This window comes from Carcharodon carcharias, chromosome 16 (genome assembly GCF_017639515.1).
Source record: "Carcharodon carcharias isolate sCarCar2 chromosome 16, sCarCar2.pri, whole genome shotgun sequence".
Taxonomy (NCBI): domain Eukaryota; kingdom Metazoa; phylum Chordata; class Chondrichthyes; order Lamniformes; family Lamnidae; genus Carcharodon; species Carcharodon carcharias.
Genome location: NC_054482.1, coordinates 78,788,972 through 78,809,579, shown reverse-complemented (window position 1 = coordinate 78,809,579; position 20,608 = coordinate 78,788,972). Strand labels below are relative to the sequence as shown.

The following is a 20,608-nucleotide window of genomic DNA, read 5'->3' as shown; positions in this document are numbered from 1 at the left end:
CACAATTTTGCGTGTGATTGAACAAATTCAATTCATCTCCTTGGTTTGCCATCAATATCATTGCCAATCCAGATGTTGATAACAACCAGTGTAAGAATACAGTTGCTCTCTGCATTTTAAAAAACATACCTCTTTACTGCTTTTTTCAATGATTGTCAGATTTTAATAATTAACATCTGAAATTTGGCAAATATCAGTTGCTCATGTAAGTTGCAATGTTAGTGCCTGGAAAGAGTAAAAAAGAGTTTCTCCATCTTCATATTTTCCAGGCTGTCACCCAAACAGTTTATTGACTTAATTCTGAAATATGCTGTTTGGCACTCATCTCATTTGAAGCATCTAATTTCATGCCAATTTAGTCAGTTCGCTTTCTGATACATTCATTCAACTTTCATCTGTTTTCTGCCTGATGACATTGATGATAGATTATTAAGCTAGTCAGCTATCAATACTTTGATTATTCAATTTGTTTTCTTTAGAACTGAGAGCGCAAATAGAAATAAATAAGTACAGCGCAAATAGAAATAAATAAGTACAATCTGATAGCCATTACAGAGACATGGCTGCGGGGTGAAATAGATTGAGACCTGAAGATTGAACAGTATGTGACATTTAGGAAGAACAGAAAGCTAGGAAAAGGTGGAGGGATGGCTCTGTTAGTTAATGATGGTATTAGCGCAATAGAGAGGGATGACCCAAGTTCAGGAAACCAGAATGTAGAAACGGTTTGGGTAGAGATGAGAAATTATAAAGACAAGAAGTCACTTGTGGGAGTTGTTTACAGGCCCCCTAACAGAAACCATGCAGTAGGATGGGGTATAAAGGAAGAAATAATGGGTGCTTGTCTGAAAAGTGCGGTGATAATCATGGGAGATTTTAATTTGCATTTACACTGGGAAAATCAGATTGGCTAAGGTACCGTAGATAAGGAATTCATAGAATGTTTTCAGATATTTCTTAGAACAGCACATTCTGGCACTAGCCAGAGAGCAGGCTGTACTAGACCTGGTATTGTGAAATGAGATAGGATTAATTAATGACCTCATAGTGAAGGCGCCCCTAGGTAGCAGTGATCATAATATGATTAAATTAAACCTTCAGTTTGAGGGAGAGAAGAATGGGTCTAAGGCTAGTATTTTAAATTTAAATAAGGGCAATTACGAGGGCATGAAAGCACAGCTAGTTTAATTGGCAAAACTGGAAAATTAGATTAAGCTATAGGTCAATAGAGATGTAGTGGTGGACATTTAAGTGGATATTTCAGAATATACAGAATAGATACATTCCAACGAGGCAAAAATTCTAAGGGTAGGACCCACTATCCGTGCTTAACTAAAAAAATTAAAGATAGTAGTAAACTTAAAGAAAAAGCATATAATTGTAAAGGTGGGCGGCAGGTCAGAAGATTGGGCAGAATGTTAGAAACAGCAAAAAATGACCAAAAGATTGATAAGGAAGGATAAATTAGAGTACGAGAAAAGGATAGCTAGAAATATAAAGACAGATAATAAGAGTTTCTATAAATATTTAAAAAAAGAAAAGTTAAAATGAGCATTGGTCCTATAAAAGGCAAGCCTGGGGAGTTAATAATGGACAATAAGGAGATGGCAGATAAACTGAACCAGTATCTTGCATCGATCTTCGTTATGGAGGAAATATCCCAGAAATAGCTGTAAATCAGGAAATGGGAGGGAGGAACTTGAGAAAATTGCAATCAGCAGGGAAGTGGTACTGAGCAAATAGTTGGAGCTGCGAACTGAGAAGTGCCCAGGACCTGATGGACTTCACCCTAGGGTCTTAAAGGAAGTGGCTAGTGAGATACTTGATGGGTTGGTTTTAATTTTCCAAAATTACCTTGATGGGCAGGCGGGCCCCACCGGTTCGGCGGGGGGCAGGCAGCCGAACTCCACTGCCGAAACGGGGCCTGCTGCCATTTTGAGTGGACGGGCCAATTAAGGCCTGCCCAGCAGCCTGCCCAACAGGAAGTGCTATGCGTTTCCTGTGCGGGGGGTGGAGGGATTCCCCATCTGTCAAAGTGTGCTCTTTCACGCATGTGCACGAAAGAGCGCATATCTCCCTGAGACTAAGTGCTGTCTCAGGGAGATTACTGACAGTATAAAAATCTTTAAAAGTAGAAAAATATTAAAATTATTAACATGTCCCCCTCGTGACAATGTCACACGAGATGGGACATGTTAATTAGAAGTACATAAACTTTATTGAAGTTTTTAAAAATGGACATGAAACCTCATCCCGCCAGGGGATGAGGTTTTATGTATTATCAGAAGCCCGCTGGGGCTCCTGGCCTGCCCGTTAACCTTAAAATTGGATGGTCAGGGCATTAAACAAGCTTAATTATCTTGTCAATGGCCTTACTTGGCCATTGACAAGTCGGTGGGCAGACAGCAAAATCAGCTGTCCGCTCGCCTTCCTCAATATTCCTCCTGACGTCATCCTGCGTCATTTTCCCGTCGGCGAGTGGGCCCCACCCCCAAATCACCGACGGGAAAATTCTGCCCAGTGAATGTAACTCCTTTATTCAAAAAGGGAGGGAGATGGAGAGCAGGAAACTACAGTCAGTTAGCTTAATATCTGTCATAGGGAAAATGTCAGAAACTATTATTAAGGACATGGGAAAATTCAGTGTAATTGGGCAGAGCCAACATGGTTTTGTGAGAGGGAAATCATGATTATCCACTTTATTGGAGTCCTTTGAAGAAGTAACATTTGCTGTGGATAAAGGGGAACCAGTGGATGGACTGTATTTAGATTTCCAGAAGGCATTTGATAAGCTGCCACATCAAAGGTTATTGTGAAAAATAGAAGCTCCTGGTGCAGGGAAACATATTGGCATCGATAAAAAATTGGCTAGCTAACAGAGAGTAGGCATAAATGGATTTTTTTTTGGTTGTCAAGATGTAACAAGTGGTGTGCCGCAGGGATCAGTGCTGGGGCCTCAACTTTTTACAATTTATATAACTGACTTGGATGAAGGGAATGAAGGTATGGCTGCTAAATCTGCTGATGACACAAAGATAGGTAGGATAGTAAGATGTGAAGAGGACACAAGGAGGTTACAAAGGGATATCGATAGGTTAAGTGAGTGGGCAAATGGAGTATATGAGGGAAGGGTGAAATTGCCCATTTTGGCACGAAACATAGATAAGCATATTGTCTAAGAGATTACAGAGCTCTGAGATGTATAGGGACCTAGGTATCCTAGTACATGAATCACAAAAGGCTTCTATGCAGTGTCATGAAGCTATTAATGTATATAATATTATTGGAAAATATTTTTCTTTTAAAATAGAGGTTTAGCCTGCGGATGTGTCTTAATTGGATTAAAGCCGGCTAGTCTGCGTGCTTTGAAGTGTACTAGTTTTGATATGTAAGAGGGAGATAGTGTGCATTTGCATTTTTTGAATAGACCATTCAAGAAGTGGGGTGGAAACTGACACCTATCTCACAGATCCAAGCAATATGTTTATATTACTAATAAAATTGGTACTATGAAAGGGGTTTTATTGTTAGAAGAGGCTGGTGATGCAATGACAATTTACATTCAATGGGCAGTGGTAGGTATAACTTCAGTAGTTTTTGGATGTCAGAGCAGAGGCAATGTGAGATCAAAAGGCAGCTGTAAGCCTCCAACTGTCTCCACAGGAATTAACGTGAAAAGAACCTCATTTTGAATTCATAAGGTGAAAATGCTCTGCCTGGTGTTTGGTTAAGTCTATGGGTTGCTGTTGCCTTAATGGAGATTAGTTTGGGAATTTGTTAAAAGTTATGATCATAGTAATTTGTAGCAATGTGTATATATATATTAACCTGTGTAAATTAATAAAATGTTTCATTTAGTTTAATGTAAAAAGCTTGAGAAGTGGGGGTCTGATTCCTGAATTTAGAGTCTCATCTCAAACATAACACTTAAAATTATAGGTTGTGACAGTTGTTTAAAGTTTTCCTCTGGGTTTTTTAAATAACTCCGCTTTACCAACTGCACCGGTCATAACAGCAGGTACAACAAATAATTAGGAAAGCTAACAGAATGTTATCATTTATTGTGAGGGGACTTGAATACAAAGGTGGAGAAGTTATACTTCAGTTATACAGGGCATTGGAGAGACCACATCTGGAGTATTGAGTACGGTATTGGTCTCCTTATCTAAGAGAGAATGTAAATGTGTTGGAAACAGTTCAGAGAAGGTTTACAAAACTAATACCTGGGCTGTCTTATGAGGAAAGATTGAACAGACTAGGCTTATGTCTGCTGGAGTTTAGAAGAGTAAGAGGCGACTTGGGGTCCCGACAGGGTCGACGTGGAGATGATGTTTCCTCTTGTGGGAGAATCTAGCACTAGGGCACCACTGTTTAAAAATAAGGGTTTGCCGATTTAGGACAGAGATGAGGAGAAATCTTATCTCTGAGGGTTGAGAGCACCCCTTTCCTTTGGAACACTCTTCCTCAAAAGGCGGTGGAAGCAGGGCCTTTGAGTATTTTTAAGGCAGAGGTAGATCAATTCTTGGTAAGCAAGGGGATGGCAAGTTATCGGGGGTAGGTGGATATGTGGAGTTGAGGTTACAATCAGATCAGCAACAAGCTCATTGAATGGCGGAGCAGGCTTGAGGGGCCGAGTGACCTATCCTGCTCTTAATTTGTATGTTCTTATATTTTTGATGGATTATTATGAATTCCCTTATAAAAAATTCTTGCAAGTACAAGTCCAGAGGAAAATCCAGATGGGTGCAATTCACTGGAATTCACCAGCTCAAAGTTGAACACGCTCATGCCTGATTGAGAATTTTAAACCTAAATTGAAGCTCCCACATGCTTTGTTTTATTATTCGAGTGAAAGGTACTTGACTGCAATATCTACAGAACTCAATTTGCACTCTTGTGTGATCACCATTTATAAAGGATATAACTTTCTTAGTTTTGGCACTCCTTCACTGTGCATTGAACCAGTTTGTGGGCAGCATGGCATCTAAGCTGCTCAAAGTGCCCTGGGTGGTTCTGAGTGGAAAGCTGTTATTTCTCTCTGTTCAGTAACTCCTCCATTCACATTGACAAGACCAAAACATTGGAATGTTAGAATGCTGTGTTCTTGCAAACATTGTGTATATTCTTGGGCTGCATCTTCTGGTCGATGGGTGGGGTGGTGCTTCTGCACATTCCCCGCCCCCCCCCCCCCCCCCCCCCCCCCCCGGCAACGGGGGAGGGAAAATGTTGCCTCTTGATTTGTACATTTGGGAAGCCCTGAACATCAAATGGTATGAAATTAAAATTATTCAATTATATGTAAGCAGCCATACATGCATATACCTTTCCCTGCTTCAACTATTTATTCAATTATCTCTTAAAAGTTGCAAATTGTCTTTGCCTCAACCTCTAACAAAAAGTGCAACAATGTTCTGTAAGAAACGAACTCTCCTGACCCTCTCCTCACTCAAGTTATAATTTTAATTTGATGATCCTTGCCACTGACTACGCAGAGGAAATGACCTCTCTATTAAACCCTTCATAATTTTTAAAACCTTTATTAAGTCAATTTTTGAGCTCAGCTAAAATATTCTTACTGTCTTGAGCCTCTACTCATTGCTTTAGTTTGCCATTGCTGGCATCATCCTGGTAAATCTACTCTGGCTTTAATGCCATTTTTATAAAGGGGTTTCCAAAACTACAGCCTTAGCAATATTTTGCGATATTTATCATGAGTTTATTACTGTTGTATTCTTTTCCCCTATTTGCAAAACTAAATGATGCATATCTGATGCATAATGTTATTCAGTATAAAATTCAGTGTAATTACCAATTCAGATATGACTTCAGACCCCCTCTCATGCATTGACATGTTGTATCAGCTTATAACCCAGTGCCAGCCATCTGTGGTATGCAATTTTTTAGGCTAAACGAGGCAACATTTCTTATTAAATGAAAACAGAAAATGCTGGAAAAACTCAGCAGGCATGGCAGCATCTGTGGAGAGAGAAACAGAGTTAACGTTTCAAATCCATATGACGACTCTTCACAGTTCTGAAGAAGTCATACAGACTCGAAACATTAACTCTGTTTCTCTCACCACAAATGCTGTCTGACCCGCTGAGTTTTTCTAGCATTTTCTGTTTTCATTTCAAATTTCCAGCATCTGCAGTATTTTGCTTTTATGCTAACATTTTTTATTGCTTAGTGAACTCGGTAAAATTATGATACATTTATTGGTACAGTAACTACATTTTATGTGGCAGGGCAAGGATGTCATATTCAGTTATGATAGTTTATAGTATATGTCATTCGTGTTGAAAAATGAGCGTGTAACTCAGGTACATATCATATTGCTGTTACACATCATGTGCAAACAGCATTGTACCATTTTAAGTTGTACAATAGTCAGCAACATCCATTATTATAAATTAATAATTTGATAGAGACTGGGTAAAATTTATAGTGTTTTTGTGTTGTTCAATTTTGAAATAGCTCAATTTGAAGTGCAAGTTGTGCTCTCTTTTGTTCATAATGAGATAATTTCTAGATCACCCAACATCATCTAAACTTAAGATATAGGGGTTTTGTTGCAAGTATTAATGGATTTTGTATATAAGCAAGCATCAGTGCATAATCAGAATCTGCTCCATCAATATTCTATGCAATAGTTTTTACTATTGTATCTAATGGTGGACGATTGACAGCTCTGACCCCAGAAGCCTTTGGAGTAGATCAATAGTGGAGAAGCCTTCTATCATCTTTATTTTATCCAAGGGGTCTGAACTCTTATGTGATCCATTTGTCCAACAAATTTCTAAAGTTTCCTGTATTCTTGCCGTCACATCTCTCAAATTTCTTCAGCCATTTCCCCCTGACAGGCCAACTCCTTTTTCAATAATTTTGACTTTGTATACTCAACCATTTTGTTTTTGGACACTAAGGGCATCAGGATACTATGGGAGCAGGACTGGAAAGTGAATTTGAGGTGAAGAAGAGCCATGTTCTTATTGAACGGCAGAGCAGGCTCAAGAGGCTGTTTGGCCTACCTCTGCTCTTATTTCTTGTGTTTTTATGAACTAAGAGTTGCATTGTTCATGTACAGTGCTATATCTGCAATGTCTACAGTGCTGTTGATTTTACCACTTTAGTGAAGTTTTTTTTCAGCTTTTTAAAATACTATTATGCTTATAAGTTTTGTTTTAGAACCTCGCTTCTGAAAGTAAGAAAGAATATTTCCTTTTCTTAAAAATCGCATCTGTTTGAACCCCCAGTACTATGTATATCCCATGTGTCATGTGGAGATAGGATTCATATGTCAAGCTTAATAATTTCATTATTTTAAAAATGGTAGTTGAACCAAAAGAGATGAATATGCTATGGCAAGTAATAATCAGAGTCAGTTAACTCTGTCCTTGATTCATTGATCAGTAATTTTGTAATGGGTCCTCACTGCTGAACATTATCTGTCCTCACTATAGTCCAGTAAGTCCGATGTTAAAGCATTGTAAAGCATGTTACACCCTAAGGCTGACTCAAATGCTATATTGATATTTGTACTTGACATCCCCTGCACAGTAAAGTCTTATTTGGTTGAGTGATATGGTGCTGCATCAAGCAGAGGCAAGGAGTTGGATTGGAAGGGTGATGAAATATGAGCATGGTGAACCACTGCAATATTACAGTACCACCTGGTGACTAAATCTGAAATTGTATGGTTGACAGACGATTGTCAGCATTGTTGAGAATAGCAAAAAAAGTAACAAAAATAGTGCAGATATGTATCTGTCCAGCTCAACTGTGCCAAACAAATAATATGAGATGGAGATGTATAAAGTAATTTATATTATTGAGTCATTACGGCACAGAAGGAGACCATTCAGCCTATCGAGTCCTTGCCGGCTTTCTGTAGAGCTATCCAGTCAGTCCTATTCCCTTGCTATAGTGTATAATGTATAATCATTTTTGTTGATACAACTTAAAAACAACTGAGTCACAAGCAAATGGTCAGGTCAGCTCATTCATAGGATATAAAATGTTCTCTATGAATCCTCATGTTTCCTTTATTTTTTTCCCAAAAGTGATCAACCAGAAGTTTTTAAATGGCAGAGTTATAAGTGAATTATGATTTTGTTGAATTAATAAATCATGAACTTATTTTGCCTTTCTGCAGACCATTTTACTTGTGCTATATATCATAAAGTTCCCAGCTATGCCTGGTCATTTCTTAATTTCTAAATGTGTGCTTTTTCCTTGCCAAATTTCTGTCCATCGTCTTTTCTTGAAGGCATTGAATCCCTGCTGGATTATGACTCTGAACCTCTGGATTTTTTCCAAATCAAGCATTATTCATATATGAGTTTTGCAGTAATGCCAACCATACTATCTTCTAAATCAAGAGAAGCACTCCTTAAAAATCACAAGATTTGGTATAAGTTTCTATTTTTTAAAACATAAAACAATATAGATTGGCGTTTCTAAACCTCATTAGTGGCTTATTTAACCTCTATCTGGTCAGTGTTGTTTGCAAAATCTGTTTTACTGAATTTTTATTAAAAAAAATCTTTTAAAAATAGTTCCTGCTGTACCCATACGTATTAAAGAAGGATCAGTCGTCTCTTTACAGTCACTACTGGCTGAAACAGTTGCCTCTTTATAGGATGAAACCTAACCCACATATTCCAGCTTAATGTATTAAAAATACATTTATCTACAATTTGAGTTATTCAAAATATAACAGCAGCAGTTAAGTTAATTTAAACATATGAATAAGAACTGATGGGTAAAGGCCCTTTGGTCCATATAGCCTGTCCCACACAAGTGTGATGCTCTGAATGTCATCATACTCTTACCCCCACACAAAATATAAAGATTTCTGTTACAGTTGCAGTTATCAGATTTAACCATTTAATTTGCAATATCTTGAAATAATTTAACAAATGGACATGGTCATAAGATGAATAATGGATACTTAGTGAATAGTACAGTTGTGTTGGTCTTTTAGTACTAATGGACAATAATATGCAATCTTACAGTATTCCTTCTGTGGGACATAACTCAAAGTGCTTTATACTGTAGAGTACAAAACAGTGGAGGCTAAGCAGGAAGGAAAAGTTTAAAAATAGAGTAGGTTGTGAAATGAAAGACGCAATAGAGAAGTTTTTAGGGAGCTTTTTTAAAGCAGAGAGGGTGGAGAGAACTGAATAGAAAGGGCAGGACTGTAGTGGCTAAATGAGGGACCATCAGTAGTGAAGAAGTGAAAACAATAAGTTTGGTGTTGCAGCAGTCGAGGGAGCATGAAAGAATTTGAAAATTAAGTCAAAAATTTAAGTCAACTTCACAGAGCTTCTATAATGTCTGAGCTGAGTAAGAGAGAGAAAGGTGGCAACGGTTTTCTGGCTGCCCTGACTCATTATCTTCAGAAAACTCTGGCTCGTTGAGCTGAGCCCTCCCTACCTAAGGCCCCTCTCACTGTCTACCATCTCTGCCCTATGAGAAATAAAAGCCAGTTGCAGTTTCAGGGCCTTGCAAAGCCGCTCTCTTAAGATGCTGCTCAGCAGGCAGAATCAGCAACCCAGCCTCGAGCTGGCTCCCCAAGCAAATGTCAGCAGCAGAAAAATTGTGAGATTTCACAGCCCTCTCTCTGGACTGTGAGTGAGCCTTAGAGTTGTCAACTATGATTAAATATATTCCTGGAGGTTTTATCGCCTGATTTGCTCCCATGCTCTGGCCATTTATCAGCCAACACATCCACCCTTGTGTCGTAACCGTCCTACATCAATTGGAAAGCAAAAAGACTCATTACCCTCATTGGATGATGCCTGACTGTCAGCCAAATAGCCTTTATTTCCTATTATCAAAATGTTTAAAGCTGGTAAAGAGAAATGTTCAAAGAAAATAACAAAAAAAAAATCTTTCAAGTCCTGATGATTTTTCTCCAGGGCTGCACACAGCAGTGTCCTGGAGATTGATTTTCAATTCTTGGAGACTCCAGGCCAATCCTGAAGGGTTGGCAACCCTAGTGAGACTGCACTTTCTGAAGAGAAAAAAAAATTGCAGGACTACGGAAAAAAGGCTGAGACTGGGGCTAGCCGAGTTGCTTTGCAGAGAGTTGGCAGACATGATAGGACGAATGGCCTTCTTCTGTGTTGTAACCATTTTATAATTTGGCTGATTTGGCTTCCTCACAATCATATTGGTGGAGTTAGCATGTTTGGTTTCAGCAACTATTTAATTTTCACCTGATAGCCATACATGAGCACTTCCAATAGGATAGCTGTTTAGGGGTAGAAGCCCTTAAGTATTTTCTTTTCCCATCCAATGGCATTAAAGCTACTTTTAGATTTTTTCTGCTGATTTAGATGAGGTGAGCTGAATCCACCTCATTAGAGAATTGAACCTGCAACTTTCGTAATCTGGTTCAGTTAATCAGTGGATGACCTCACTTGAGAATCCATAAATATTCATGTTAAAATGCACTTTCTAAAACTGGGGTATAGTTTCACAGTTTTTGTATTCTCAATTTGCCAACAGGTAGCAGTCCTCTTGACAGTCCTAGGAATTTCTCTCCCAATGCAGCAGCTCACTTTTCATTCATACCAGCACGAAGGTAAGATTTATTACTTCAATGCTCTTTTTGCAAAAAAAGAATAGCATGCAAGATGGTTTGGGTGTTGCATGGATCATGTTCAGGATGCATGTAGAATTAGCAAGAACATTGATATACAGTATGAAGAAATGGGGTCTTTGCTTTCATTTGCTTGCCATAATGCAACTGTTTGAAATTGGATGTGAGCAGCTGATGTGTTTGCCTTGTATCCGTCTTTGCAAAACGGTGCAAATAATATTCTAAAGAAGCAAGAGCAGATATTAATTTCAGCAATGTAATGTGACCTCCCCTTGTTACCTAGTTAGATGACACTGATATTAAAATAGTCAAGGCAGAAAATATTGGAGATACTCATCTGTGCAGAGAGAAGCCGGTAACATATGATGTTGATAACCTTTCAGCCGAACCAATGCTTCTGGCAGACTTGCTGAGTATTTCCAGCATTTTCTGTTCATTTTCAGATTTCCAGCATCCGTAGTATTTTGTTTTCAAGTAAAAAGGTATGATGGTATGATAGAATCCACATTTGTGCCTGCAATTCATTCCACACTATCAAATGGGAGATGAGATACATCGGTGGGATGGAGAAAAAAATAGTCAGTTTCATGCCAAAATGCTGTTATGCATGTGTTGAAGTCAGGATCTTAAATCTGTGTGACTTGAGTCTTTGTTTCTCCCTACAATCTTCTCACATTTTAAAGCTTTCATGGCATTCCGTGCTAATCTCAATTTGTCACCTAGATTCCTCAATTTTGAGAAGGTTGAGAATAATTTGGGGATAATCTTGTTGGCCTATGCTGTTGCTTGTTACAGTAACCAAAAATGGAGGAAACACCAAGAACATAATTGAAAATGCCACTCACTGAAGCACACTGGATTGTTGATTGTATTTACAGGTAGTGTACCTCAAATCTGGCAACCTTGGCAATGAGTCCGTGCTCGATTTCAGAACTTGCAGGTTTTCATGAAAAAAAAGTCAGCACCTTAACTCAGTGAATAGGAGACAAAGGAAAACCAAATTATATGATTGCAAAGCACTTTAGGTTAATGGCCATGTCGCTGCTGATATTAATTTCTTGTCACACATTGGATTTAATAACTTTCATGGTCAATTAAACTGAAATGTTGGCTTGAATTTTCCGGTCGGTGATTTGGGGGCGGGGCCTGCTCACCGATGGGAAAATGACGAGGAACCCCTGACGTCATCCAGGTCTGTTTAAATCTTTGGGAAGGCGGGCGGACAGTGAAATCAGCTGTCCGCCCGCCGACCTGTCAATGGCCAATTAAGGCCATTGACGGGGTAATTAAGATAATTACCAACCCAACCTTAAGGTTAGTGGGCAGGCCAGGAGCCCCAGTGGGCTTCTGAAAAAAAATGAAACCTCATTCACTGGTGGGATGAGGTTTCATGTCGCTTTTTAAAAGTTTTTAAAAACTTTAATAAATTTATGTGATATTTATTAACATGTCCCATCTCATGTGACATTGTCACGTGAAGGGGACATATTAATAATTTTTTTATTTTTCTATTTTTTTAACTTTGTGACACTTTCACTTAGTCTCATGTGCGCGAAAGAGCGCACTTTGACAGATGGGGAACCCCCCCCCCCCCACCGGGCAGACTGCTGGGTGGGCCTTAATTGGCCTGCCCACTTAAAATGGCGGCGGGGCCCACTTCGGCAGTGGAGTTCGGCTGTCTGCCCGCTGCCGAGCCGGTGGGGTCCGCCTGCCAGCCAAGGGCAAAATTCTGCCCGTTGTTAAAAATATCCTGCATTTGTAACTGAAAACTATTTGTTTTTCATTCATGCAAGATTGTACTTTAATAATTCTTTCTGAACTGTAGGAAGGTGCTCCTATGCGGGTCAGGTTGGGTAGATCAGTCTGAACTGAGTCAGGTGGGGTCAATGTTCACTAAGCCACTTGGAGTGTAGATTTAAAAAAATGTCCTCTTTTAGGGTGCTGATGATTTTTGGGTGGTCAGATTTGAGGTGCTCTCCATTCTGGCTTAGCGTATTTAACTTTTCTGAGTCAGTTCTCTTGGAAATACCATAAACATTTAAGCTTACATTTTCCAGTGTCAGTGCAATTTAGAGTGTGGATTAGTTCTTGGTGGGCTTTGAAAGGCTCAAATAGAACTGTGCTATTTGCAGTCTGTTTCCCAAGGTGCAAGAAACATACTAATGGTGTGACAGAAAAATTAGACTGAAGTAAAATTGAAGAGGTGTACTGGAACAGCAGCCTGAAGGAGGAGGGAACTGAGAAGTGACAAGCAAAAAATGAAGTGTGAAGTAAGAAAATGCTCTAGGAACATTAGTAATAGGAGTAGGTCATTCAATCCCTAGGGCCTGCTCCATCAGCAATTATATTATGGCTGATTTGTATCTCCCAGAATGACAGATTGTTACAGTGCAGAAGGAGGCCGTTCGACCCATCGTGCCTGTACTGGCTCTCCTAATGAGCAATTCAGTTCACCGAGTGCCATTTCCCCACCTTCCCCCCCCCGTAACCCTGCACATTCTTCCTTTTCAGATATCAGATTAATTCCCTTTTAAATGCTTCAATTGAATCTGCCTCCACCACACTCTCAGGCAGTGAATTTCTGACCTTAACCACTCGCTGCATAAAAAAGTTTTTCCTCATGTCTCTTTTGCTGCATTTACCAATTACTTTAAATCTGTGCCCACTCATTCTCGATCCTTTCACAAGTGGGAATGTTTCTTCCTGTCTACTCTGTCCAGACCCTTCATGATTTTGAATAACTCTATCAAATCTACTCTCAACCTTCTCCAATCTGAAGGCCTGTGGCCATGGGAGGATGGTAGTTCTACCCCCAGAGGTGGGTGCTCCTGCTGCAGGAGGGGACTGCAGGGGTGCCTCCATCTTCAGGCACCCTCTGAAGAGGTATTGAATTCAATTAAATTAACAGTGACTACAGCTGCCAGGCCACACAGGATGGCTGGCAGTCACAGCAGTGGCCCACTGATGGTTGTGGCTTGAGTGGAACGGAGGTCTTGTGGGGCCCCAGGCTAGCTGCAAGCAAGCCAGGCAGCCTCCAGGCATCAGCCAAGCTTGGCCCTCAGTAGGCTGACCTATCCGCTCCTTGGAAGATCTCAGTAGTTGCCCAGTCAGCCAAAAATTGGCATTTATTTATGCAGATTGGTTACCCGCTGGTGTTGACCTGGGAAGATCACCAGGAGGCGAGAATGCACTGGCCTGCTGACCTAACCCTAAAATTTCAGACTTTCCTTCAATCCTTTCTTCAAGTCCCCTCTGCAGGGCTTGGAAAATTCTGCCCCCTGTCCCCTTTTCCCAGCCCAAGAATTTGGAGACTCTTCTTATTATGAAATTTCACCAAATTTCATCCCACTGTGAATGTCTATGTGCCAGTACACATCCTTTGTTCTATGGCCTCTTATGCATCCCACCCTATTTTGGCTTTAGTAGCAGAACTTTCACCTGTTTTGATCCTACATTTTCACATCCTCTCCCCAAATCACTCTCTTGACTTTCCACCTCTCTCTTCGCATTCAAAAGCCTTCTCAAAACCTACCTCTTCAACCCATTTCCCTACTGCTTCTCATATTACTGTTCAGCACCCCTTTTGACTCCTAGGAAGCACTTTGGAAAGATTATTACATTGAAGGCACTATTATAAATGAATTGCGTTGCAATTTGGTCCAAAATGCTAATTATTAGAACCCAACTTTCAAAACCCTTGTTGATATTCCACCCAAAAAAAATCTGCTAAACCGTTGTTAACTTTGTACTGCCATCATAATGCCCATGTTCTGTTCACAACAGTCTCTCTGTTCCTTATGTTGGCAAGTATTATTATCCTATTTATTAGTCTTGATTTATTTGTTAAAAATTGTTGAAAAGGATTGAAAGTGCTCAACTCACTGATGGTAATGAGGCTGTATAATCATTTTTCATTTACTCCTCTGGCTTAAACTGCCCTCCTCTGTTCCTATTCTGGATACAGTATGAAAACATTAAGCAGTGTCTAATTACATGGGACATAGTTCAGATACATTTAAGAGCTTCATCACCCAGTGGCTGGATGTAGAGCAGCACTTCACAGCTGATCATCTTGTCAGTTAGGGAACAGTAATAAACACAAGGCAAGATATGAAAGGAGAGAAAGCTATCAAGTTTGTAAATTGAATGCAATGTAGATCTGTAAACTTTATTTAATAAGTTTAACTGTTAATGCCATCAACTTCTTCATTTCTGTTGCGTAATTAAAAAATATATTTTAAAGCAGTTTCATGTTTTTAAAAATCACAAAGCATTAGCATTTTAAAAGCAAACTGCCCTGTGAAATGAGATCAAAGTGCAATTGTTAATTTTTCAGTGTGTTAATGTTAAAAATCTTGCTTTGTTGAAAATGAAGGACAAAAATATCATTTGTACACTTGGGAACCAATTGACTGCTGTGTACTTCCTAAGTCAAAACTAAAAGTCACATTATGTTCCACACTGCTGCATACAGTATGTTAGATTTAAATGCAGACCCTAAAGTGGTCTGTTTTGCATATGTCACAAATAAGGATTGAGTCATCAAGTAATTTAAATGCATATTATTTTGTACTACTTTGTTTTGTTCGTCATTAATGTATTTATATTTCTTTGATGCAGCCATGGTCACAGAGCTGACAGGTAACACTCAAATAGGTGTTGCTGTCATATTTATTGCATGTTCTGGAGCTGTACTTTGGATGTTTGTGCATGAAAATGCAATAAAGTGCTTAAGCAAATATTTTGCTTTTAGTTGGTCATTTGCACATTGATTCGTGAAGGAAAATGCTTACAGAAGACAACGTAACTAAAGCTGCAACTGGTAGGAAATGTGGTTTCTTGAAGAATCAACTCTAATGAAACCACTGGATCTGCAGCTAAATTTGTATTAATGAATGCCAAGCTGTCTTTGTGCTTCCTGTGCTAACCTCTGTTGATTTAATGCAGCTTTAACAGTGTAACAGTGTCTGTTCAACATTCTGATATTTTTTGGTGTAAAAACATCAATCCCCATTAACTAACTCCCCTCTGTCTTTCTGTTTTATTTAATAAAGTTCTGTCATTTACTCTCCTCATAATGCTTTTGTAAAATTTTGTCTGAGGTATTTTGTGACTTGTCCTTCCTTGGCTTTAAGTAATTTGTAATCGAAACAAAAAATCTCATAGAACCATAGAGTAACTTGAACCATTAAATAAACAGATTTCTATTCAAATAGCAAAACCACAAGACCTGTATTTCTCAGTGGGTTATGATGTTGTGACAGTCCCCTACATCCATCCCTGATCTATAGAGGTCATGTTCAGGAATTGTGCTGCAATTCTTCTGTTCTTCTTGTCAGTAACATTCACTTTCCTTATGACACAAGGAAAATATATTAGTTATTATTTTTAGTAGTTAAGCCCTTTTGTGTTATTTTATTATATTTAGTATGTGCTGTCCAACAATGTTGTATATAAATAGAGATTAATACTTTAACCTCTACCAAGTTCTCAACTTTACAAGGTTGTTCAAATCTAGTCCTAGTGTTATTTTTTATTTTGATTTTCTGATATCGTGAAGCCCTGCATTGATTGAGTTGTCATCCTACTCTGGTTTATTTGTTTCCAATGGATGTCAGCAGACAGTATTAAGATCAGCTTTACTTGCCATGGACTCTTCCTAGTAGCTGACATTCACAAATACTAATAGTCACATCCACCAATTTATTGTCACCGATATAAGTCAAAGTCTGTTTTTATTATCCAGGGTTCTCTGAATTCTACCAGAGTTTAGGCAGCAACATTGCATGATATTAACCTTATATAATGAGGGACACATTTTGTTGATCAATTCAATGTGCAAAGATTTTGGTTACAAAAAGTCCTATTCCACTCATGTATAGAAGAATTGCATCATTTGCTGTGAATCAAAAAATGGTCTGGAACCACCTCATGTTTTTTCTATATCAGCACAGAATACCCCAGAATCCTTGGGAATTTCCTCATATCTCAGCCTGATGAATGATGTCATTTCTTCAAAATAGGCCTCTCCCTACACCTCTCAATCACAAACTCTACTGTTGTGGTTCGCACCCTGACTAAATCTAGGAGATTGCTTAGTCAGACAAATCTCATCCCCCGAAGAAGACAATAATCGTAGAATGTTTGCAGCACAGAAGGAGGCCGTTTGGGCCATTGTGTCTTTGCCAGCTCTCTGCAAGAACAAATTAGCTAGTCTCACTCCCCTGACCTTTCCTCATAGCCTTGCAATTTTTTTCCGTTAGGGTGCTTATCCAATTCCTTTTTGAAAACCATGATTGAATCTGTCTCCACCACACTCTCAGGCATGCATTCCAGATTCCAACCACTCACTGCATAAAGAAGTTTTTCTCATGTCGCTGTTGGTTGTTTGGTTCTTGACCCTTCTGCCAATTTCTCACTAACTATTCTGTCCAGACCCCTCATTATTTTGAGCATCTCTATCAAATCCCCCATCAATCTCCTCTTCTCTAAGGAGTACAGCCCCAGCTTTGCCAATCTAGCCACCTGATTGAAGTCTCTCATCCCCAGAATTATTCTCATAAATATTTTCTGCTGCCTCTCAAAAACCTTTACATCCTTCCTAATGTGTGGTGCCCACAATACTGCAGTTGAGTCTGATCCAGTGTAAGGTTCAGCATAACTTGCTTGCTTTTTTTACCCGATGCTCTATTTATTAAACCCAGGATCCGATATGCCTTTTTAACAACTTTCTTTAACCTGCTTTGTCCCCTTCAAAATTTGTGCACGTGTATCCAGGTCCCTGTTCCTGCATGCCCTTTGGAATTGTATTCGTTATTTTATATTATTCTCCGCATTCTTCCCGGCAAAAGGTATCACTTCACACTTCTCTGCATTAAATTTCATGTGCCACTTTGCTGGAAAGCCTATTAAGTGGCACTTCATCAAACACCTTTTGGAAATCTGTGTACACCACATCAAAGCATTACCCTCATCAACCCTCTGGAAAAAGCACAATTAACTTAGTTAAACATGATTTGCCTTTAACAAATCCTTGCTGACTTTCTTTAATTAATCTACACTTGTTGAAGCAAAATAAGTTAGATAATCGGGCACATGTTGATGGGTCATCCTTTACATGAGACCAGCTTCAAGCCAGGCTGGTGGTCTAATGACCCACTATAAGTCAGTGAATTAATATGAATCTGATGCAAGCTAAACCAAAATTTTAGAAAGAAAAGCTCTAAGAGGAAAAGAATAAAAGAAAAGTGATGTCCTCATTATACTCATTAATTTAAATGATCTGTGAACTGAAATAGGCCCATTTGAAGTCAACAAAAAAAGAACAGCAAAAGAACAACAGGTCTATCAAGCCTGACCCGCTCCAAATTAGTATGGTCTACATGTACCATTGACATACCCTGCAACACCCCCCCCCAACCCCCCCACTCTCCGTTGACCTCCCTTCCAGTCTTATTATGTCCTGGGTGAAGCAAAAAAAATCATTTCATCAAGTTATGGAAAGATTCAGGGAGATTTCTTTCTCGAAGTTGGGATTTAAATGTCAGAACAGTTGTACAGAACCTTGGTCATAGTCCAGCTCAGTTTTGGGCACGGAACTTCAGGAAGATATATTGGTCTTTTGAAGGGGTACAGTACAGGTTCACCAGGATGATACCAGGATTTAAAGGTTAAATTAAGAGAACACCTGCGTAAGCTAGGCTTGTGTTCCCATGAGTTTAAAAGGTGGAAGAGTGATATACTAGAGGCATTTAAAATGATTTGGGTATTCAACGGGATAGATACAGTACAAAGGAGCTATTTCTCCTTGTAGGGGAAACCAGAATAAAGTGAAGGAATCTTCAACTTAGAGCTAAGCCTGGTATGAAATCAGGAAGCACGTTTTCCATATAAAGGGTGGTGGAAATCTGGAACACTCTCTCCCAAAAAACTCTGTATACTGGGTAAACTGACATTTTCAAGAGAAGATTGATAAATTTTTGTTCAGCAAGGATATCAAGGGATATCAGGTGGGTGATTGGAGTTGGTATAAAGATCAGCCATAATTAATTGAATGGTGGAACATGCTAACCATAATTTGATAAAGATGTTATCAAACGAAATTTGACACGGGGTGAATTGTCTATTCTAATTCCGATATTTTACCACATGCTCTTTTGACTTCTTCATGCATAAGCATGGTTTTCTAATTGCTACATTTTTCATCAATGCTGAAATCACCTTCATTTAGTTGTATCCCCAAGTCAAATTTACTAAAACTGTCATTTTGTAACCTAAGCTCTTTTATATTCTTGTACTAGCATTACGTTTTCAGCCATATAAGCTTGGCTGTTCATGGTAAATCTAATGATGGTAGGTCACTGCTGCTAAACTATTCTCTCACATGGTGATCCCCTTACCTATTGAAGCATATACTTACCTTAGAAGGAAAATAGGAGCAGAAGTAGGCCATTTGGCCCATCAAGCCTGTTCCACCATTGAATTAGATCATGGTTGATCATCTACTGTAAGCCACGTAGGAATAAAGGGAGTGCACCACAAGTGTGAGAGTGTATGGGGGTTTGAATTTTTTTTTTAAAAAAGGGAAGATTGTCATACTTCTAAACTGCAACTTGTATGTTAACCAGTTTATTCAATTTTAAAAAAAAATAAGTTTGTTTTATAATATATCAATTATTTCTTTGTGTTTACTGAAAGAAGCCTGGTTAGAGTTCTTTTTATGCTGGGAATAACAGTATCAAAGGGGAACAATTGGCCAGTTTGGTGGGCGAATTAAACATTTAAACTATTGCTACAACCTGTGGAGAAGTGGAGCTAGAATTAACTGCGCATTCCTCTAATCTTGGTCCGTAACAGGATACATAAGTAATGAGTTACTAGGACCTTAAAATGTTTAATTGTAAATACTAAAAGCACTAGAAATAAAATATAAGAATGACAGTCATATGTACCTAAGGGATGTTTTCCCTGGCTGGTGAATACAGTGCCTCAGTATCTCAGAATAAATGGTCAGGCGTTTTTTTTTATTCTTTCACAATATGTGGGGTTTTATGCCCATCCCTAATTGCCTTTAACAAGGTGGTGGTGAGCTGCATTCTTGAACCGCTGCAGTCCATGTGGTGTCGTACACTCACAGTGCTGTTAAGGAGGGAGTTCCAGGATTTTGACCCAGCGACAATGAAGTAATGATGGTATAATTCCAAGTCAGGGTGGTGTGTGGCTTGGAAGGGAGCATGCAGGAGGTAGTGTTCCCATGCATCTACTGATTTAGGACTGAGACGAGGAGAAATTTCTTCACCCAAATGGTTGTGAACCTTTTGAATTCTCTGTGAATGCTCAGTTATCGAGTGTGTTCAAGGTCAGAGATTGATATGGGATATTGTGGGAAGGTGTAGCTGAGGTTGAAGATCAACCGTGATCTGAATAGCAAAGCAGGCTCAAGGGACTGAGTGATTGATCTCTGCTGCTATTTTTTTTAATGTTCTTACAAATACCATCTCTGGGTCACTGAGAATTAGATGTATATGTTGACATGAGGAAAACATTTTTTGCAGAGATAGGTTACATCTAGAATGCATTGCCCGAATTAATCTGCCTCTGCTACCCAATCATGGCTTTCAAAAGAGAAATAATCTGCCTGTCTATGAGGAGAGGGAGTAGCTAAATTGCCCTTGCAGAGAACCAGCATGGACTCGATGGGCCAAATGATAGCCAACTGTGCTGTAGCCATTCTAGAATTCTACAACTGTGTTGCTCTTTCAATTTGTGCCCATTCGCTTTGTTCTGATAGGCTGTTGGTGGCAGGTTACAAGTAATGCTGATCAATTTTGGGCCAGTAGCTTGATCTAGATTGCATCATCAGACCAACATCATCTCTCTCATTAAGTCCTTATTAATAAACAGGATTGCATCCCCCACCTTTTTATTCTGCCCTTTAGAAATCCCAACTGAAATTCCTTTGCATTTTTAATTCATTCTTGGGATGTGGGCATCGCTGGCTAG

At 39.1% G+C, this 20,608-nt stretch overlaps 1 protein-coding gene across 3 annotated transcripts in view; it reads left to right on the top strand.

Annotated features, from left to right (window-relative positions):
* Window positions 1–20,608, top strand: part of mast2 (microtubule associated serine/threonine kinase 2) — a 541,117-nt gene that overhangs the window by 383,846 nt on the left and 136,663 nt on the right. For all 3 annotated transcript variants that reach the window (XM_041207758.1, XM_041207757.1, XM_041207759.1), the window contains one exon: window positions 10,513–10,588. In XM_041207758.1, coding sequence (XP_041063692.1) covers window positions 10,513–10,588 — 76 coding nt within the window. The remainder of the gene's footprint in view (window positions 1–10,512; window positions 10,589–20,608) is intronic.